Source organism: Mus pahari, chromosome 14 (genome assembly GCF_900095145.1).
Source record: "Mus pahari chromosome 14, PAHARI_EIJ_v1.1, whole genome shotgun sequence".
Taxonomy (NCBI): Eukaryota; Metazoa; Chordata; class Mammalia; order Rodentia; family Muridae; genus Mus; species Mus pahari.
Window position 1 is genome coordinate 53,979,039 of NC_034603.1, and position 5,480 is coordinate 53,984,518.

At 36.6% G+C, this 5,480-nt stretch overlaps 1 protein-coding gene across 1 annotated transcript in view; it reads right to left on the bottom strand.

Moving 5' to 3' along the window:
* The window catches only part of Med13 (mediator complex subunit 13), a 93,710-nt gene that overhangs the window by 58,808 nt on the left and 29,422 nt on the right, over positions 1–5,480 (bottom strand). The window contains exons 6-8 of the mRNA XM_021214008.2: positions 3,627–3,821; positions 2,950–3,112; positions 2,323–2,433 (exon numbers count right to left, since the gene is read on the bottom strand). Of these exons, the coding sequence (XP_021069667.1) occupies positions 2,323–2,433; positions 2,950–3,112; positions 3,627–3,821 (469 nt within the window). The remainder of the gene's footprint in view (positions 1–2,322; positions 2,434–2,949; positions 3,113–3,626; positions 3,822–5,480) is intronic.

Here is a 5,480-nt window from a genome sequence, read left to right on the forward strand (position 1 = left end):
ACACACACACACACACACACACACACACACACACACACACACACACCCAATCCACCAGCACAACAGATATAAAATGTCCCAGAAATAATACTGCCTTTCTAATCTATGGGGAATAAATCACATACATAAATATCATAATACACTAAACTATAGAAATATATGGAAAATCACATTTACTAATTTAGTATATGAAAATCTCTATAAACCTAGGAGGAATTTCTTTAAGATGTGAAAGAAAGTAACTTTCGAAGAGCAAACTTTTGTCTTAAGGCCAAGAATTGAAATGTTAATGACATTCCTTAGTGTCTTCGTCTAAAATCACTTCAAACAAAATTACTGGAATCCATTATTTCAAGAGAACTAAAACAAAAGCACATTATAAACAAAAAAGAGCTGCCCAATACAAATCTCTACATAGACAAAGAAACCTCTTTTCTATGAGACTAGACAGTAAGAGTTGCAGCTGTTTGTGTGTATACAAACACACACACACACACACACACACACACACACACCCAGTGGTCTCATAGCCTAAAGATTCAGAATTTCCCAAAATGTATGTATACCCACATACAGTGATACATGACTAGTCAATTCTGCCATTGCCAAGTGAATGCATCACAGACAGTATGAAAATGAGATGTGGATGGATATGTTCCAATAAATTTTTATTTATATACACTAAAATTTGCATGTCGTAACTCATATATCACAAAATATTTTTTAAACTTTTTCAAAATCTTTAAAAAATGTAAAAATCCAAAAGCTAAAACAATACTTCACTGGTTAAGAGCGGGGGTTGCTCTTCTAGAGAACCCAGGTTTGATCCCTGCACCAACATAGTGGCTCACAAGTGTCTCTGACTCTAGTCCCGGAAGATCCTACACACTCCTCTCACCTCCCAGGTCAATGCACACACAGGGTGCGCATACACAGACAAAACACCCATAAACTTAATGAAATACTTGCTTCTTTTGTTTGTTTGTTTGTTTTTTCAAGACAAAGTTTCTCTGTATAACAGCCCTCGCTGTCCTGCAACTTGCTTTGTAGACCTGGCTGGCCTCCCAACTCAAAGAGACCTGCCTGCCTCTGCCTCCCTTGGGATTAAAGAAAGGCCTGTGCCACCAAGCCAGGCCCTTTCATTTTCAGTTCATAGGCCATACAACAAAACAGGGAGTGAACTACATTTAACCAAGTAAACAAAAATTGCCAATTCTGTTCATAAATTATGTTCAAGAATAATTGTAGTTAACTAGTTCAATTTGTTAAATATTAGTTAATGTGTCATATACTTATTCTAATCTACCAACAGAGGCAAGTTTTCAAGTGTTGCCTTTCAAAAATTAGATGGTTCAACCCAAAAAAAACTAAGTAAAAACTTAAATCTATATAAAAACATACCACAACACTTGAGAGTCTGTCAATATATTCAAGTAAACCCAGTTAATGTATAAAAACAAAAAAATCTACAACCTTGGCCACAACTTGGAGGGCCTCCATTCCTTTAGATGATTTTCATGGGAAAACAGGGATAGGTACATATCCAATCACAAAGTACGGTAACAGATACCCAAGCCACTATTTATGTTTTATGTGGTGGTAAAAGCATATAATCTACCTTTAATACGCCAAAAAGTAATAAACTTGATGAAAGCCTGACAATCAAATCTTATCAAAAGGCCTCAAAATATGAAGTCAGTCCAACTGCCCAAAGAATCCGAGTCAAACCACTCTGCTGCCAAACTTTCAGTAATGCACTTAATTAGAAAGCTGATATTTTGGTCAAGTCTTCTGTAAAATCATTAATTCTTGATCTTATTTTAGTAACTCACTGACAGTTGCCCAAGAATAACAACCTACTACACAAAATTCAACAATGTATTTACTATTTTAAAAATTGTGACAATTATTTCTTCTATAAAAATCCCAGGGAAGATTCTCAGACATAACACAAGTAAAGAATGTGTTCCTCCAGAGATATATGACCCAAGGATGGTGACCATGACTGTGATCCCAGTACTCTAAATGCTAAGACAAGAAAACCTCAAGTTCAAAGTCAGCCAGAGCAGTAGTTAGAGCCTCAAAACAACCACCAAAAGTGTATCTATAGTTGATACATAGCCCACATCTGGAAAAATAAAGAAAAAAATAAGCCATAAATTCTCTGTACTTCTCTAATCAGCTTGAAATTGCTGGCTATCTTTTCTCAATTTTCTCCTTGGGGAAAAAAAAATCCTAACATATTTGCATAATACCCAAAACAAATATTAGTATTATAACATATACATACACATAAGCATCACCAATTGGAAATAAACTTACCTCGAACAACTACAGCTTGTTCTTTGTGTGGCTTCAACAAAGTCCCAGCATCCTATTTTATCGGCTGTCTCTTCCTCACACAGGCCGCTGGATGTAGCAGAATACTTCCTCCTGAAGTGTGAGTTACAAATTCCTTAGTATATTTCTATTAGAGCTGAATTTCATCTTTAAGTTTATTTATTTTTATTTTTTGTTTTTCTTCAAGACAGGGATTCTATGTAGCCCTGGCTGTCCAGGACTCAGTTTGTAAACCAGGCTGGCATCAAATGCAAAGAGATCAGAATGCCTCTGTCTCTGCCGCCCAATTACTGGGATTAAATGCATGTGCCACCACCACCCAGCTTAATCTTTAATTTTTAAAATTTAATTTTTCTGTTTTTATTCCATACTCTTAATTAAGCAGCATGCAAGTTTTAAATATCAAAATAAATATACAACTGAACATGGTGGTGTATCCCTTTAATCTCAGCACTTGGGAGGACAAACATTGTGAATTTGATAGACCAGCCTCAGCTATATCTGAGTGCAAGGCTAGCCAAAGCTACACAGTGAAAGATAGACAAATAGACAGATGGATAGATGGGTGGGTGGGTAGACAGACAGGCAAATAGAAATAAAGATACATACTTGTTCTGTAATCTGTTCATATTACATTCTTGCCAGACTCTATCCACCACATGATTTGCTAATTTTCTGGGTATTTTCCCACCATGATGGCTAGTACTGTCAGTGCTGAAGCCGTCGGATACTGAAGAAAATTTGACCCACTTCTGTGCAGACTGAGGATCAACTGAAAACAAACAAACAAAAATAGAGGCTATAGAAAGATAAAAACAAACTGAAAGTAACAAGTTGGGATTTTTTATTAACTTGTCGAATGCTTTGTTCGATTTTGTAATTCTAGTGACATTCTGAGGTCAAAAATTTTTTTTCTTTAAATGCAGAGAGCAAAGATATAAAAGATATCTTGAATAAGAGATAAATGTGTGTGGGAGTGCACATGTATTATGAACATATATATGAGAATGGTCTTCATTCTGAAAATACAATGAATATGTAGGAATAATAAGGTACTAAGTCTGTAGCTTTTTCTCTAATAGTTCAGAAAAGACCAATTTAGAATCAATGTATACATACACAGAGCATGAAAAAGGAAAAGTATAAATTTAGATGAGATTTTTACATTATACTTTCAATTTTCTAGTAAATTTTAACAATTTCAAAATAAAAACTGCTAAGTACTGTTGTACTCAAAAGAACAGATTTGTAGCCAGAGCTGACTGATGAAGCAGCTAGTGTAATACCTGTTTGGACTTCCTCAGGAGATGTAGGTGGAGTGAGAGTAACTGAAGACATAGCAGGATCTCTTGTGGAAGCAGGCACTTGATGGATACCCAAGCAAGAGGCTGAACAGTGAGAAGCTCCCACAGAGCTAGGAGCAGGAATGTCTGACTGAGGGACTAGCACAAAGCATGCTGGGTAGATCATTCGGACACCCGCTGGAAACAAAATGGACAAAAACAAGGGAAAAAACACAAATCAGCTACCACTGTGGCAGTAGTTGAATTAGTTTCAATAAAAAGCGCTGCAGTAAAAATTACCCTAATATTATATTTATGTAAATAAAAATATCATTGTATCCATCTCTGAGCATAGCTGTACACATGGTATGGTGCACGTGTGGAGGGCAGGGTAGTTTGAGACAGGTTCTCTAGGCTACTGTGTATGCCATGCTTACTAACTAGTCTGTGAGCTTCCTGGTCTACTCCTATCTCAGCCTCCCATCCTGCCATAGGAGTGCTGGAATTATAAAAATACAATACTGTATTGGGGCTCCATGTAGATTTTGAAATCCAAACTCATATCCTCAGACTTGTATAGCAAGTACTTTAACTCAATAAGCTATAGATTTTCTACTGTAAATGATGGGTTTTTAAAATCTATACATGTACACTGCATCAATGTGCACTGCATTATAAATTTATAAATAAAGGTAATGTGGACACTTAATATCACAGACCATTTTGTCTTGTCTGTTTTAAAGTCTAGTAAACATCTGTGCTGTTTCTGTCATAACTATTCTAATAATACATCATGAATTTACTGAAAATGAATGAGAACAGTTTCAACTTTTAGAAAAAGCCACACATGGTGGTATACATCTGCAACCCCAGGACTCAAGAGGTTGAACGGGTTGAATGCTGAGTCCAAGGCCAACCTGGGTTACAGGGCAAAACCTAATAAAAACTCCAAAACTCCCATAGAGTAATCCTTACATGAGACATTCCTATTAGAAATTATTATTTTTATTATTACAATGATTGCTTTAACGACAGTATCACAGATACTAACTTCAATTACCTGCTGAACTACACACTCCCCACGCCTCCCCTGTCTTCATACACTATCAGGCTTGACTATATGCCACATCTGAGCAGAGTGAGTTATGCTTAGAGGGATCGGGGCGGCCTCTTTTACTTCTTGTTTCTGCTATGTAATTAATATACACAGAAACAGATCACTTTCCTAGCCTGCACCTCAAACATGACATATGAACTAGAGCTAATCTGGAAAGAACTGATTTATGGAGAACACACCAATGTCAGAAGTTATTTAGGATTATTTTCTGTTACTGAAAGTTTTATTAAATATTCAAGCACTATACATAATATAGGCTGTCAATTTTTCTAGCCTCCAAATAATATCTGCTTCACAATTAATCTTGTTCCCTTTTTTAGCATGTAGACAACAGAGCATGTTCCTCTGTCGCAGTAACTCTGGCTTGGACAGATAAGCAGTCTTGTAATTTTCACTGGGAGCAAATGCACCATTCTCCTTTAGCTCATTTTTATCTCAGCAGAAGCTTTAATGCACTTTCATCATTAGGCTTGATCCCTGTTATTCCTTTGTTTTCCTAAGAACACTGTGTCCCAGACACTGGGTGCTTCTTGAACCTGGACTGTATAAGAAGAACATACATGGGGGCTGGCGAGATGGCTCAGTGGTTAAGAGCACCGACTGTTCTTCCAAAGGTGCAGAGTTCAAATCCCAGCAACCACATGGTGGCTCACAACCATCCATAAAGAAATCCGATGTCCTCTTCTGGAGTGTCTGAAGACAGCTACAGTGTACTTACATAGAATAAATAAATAAATCTT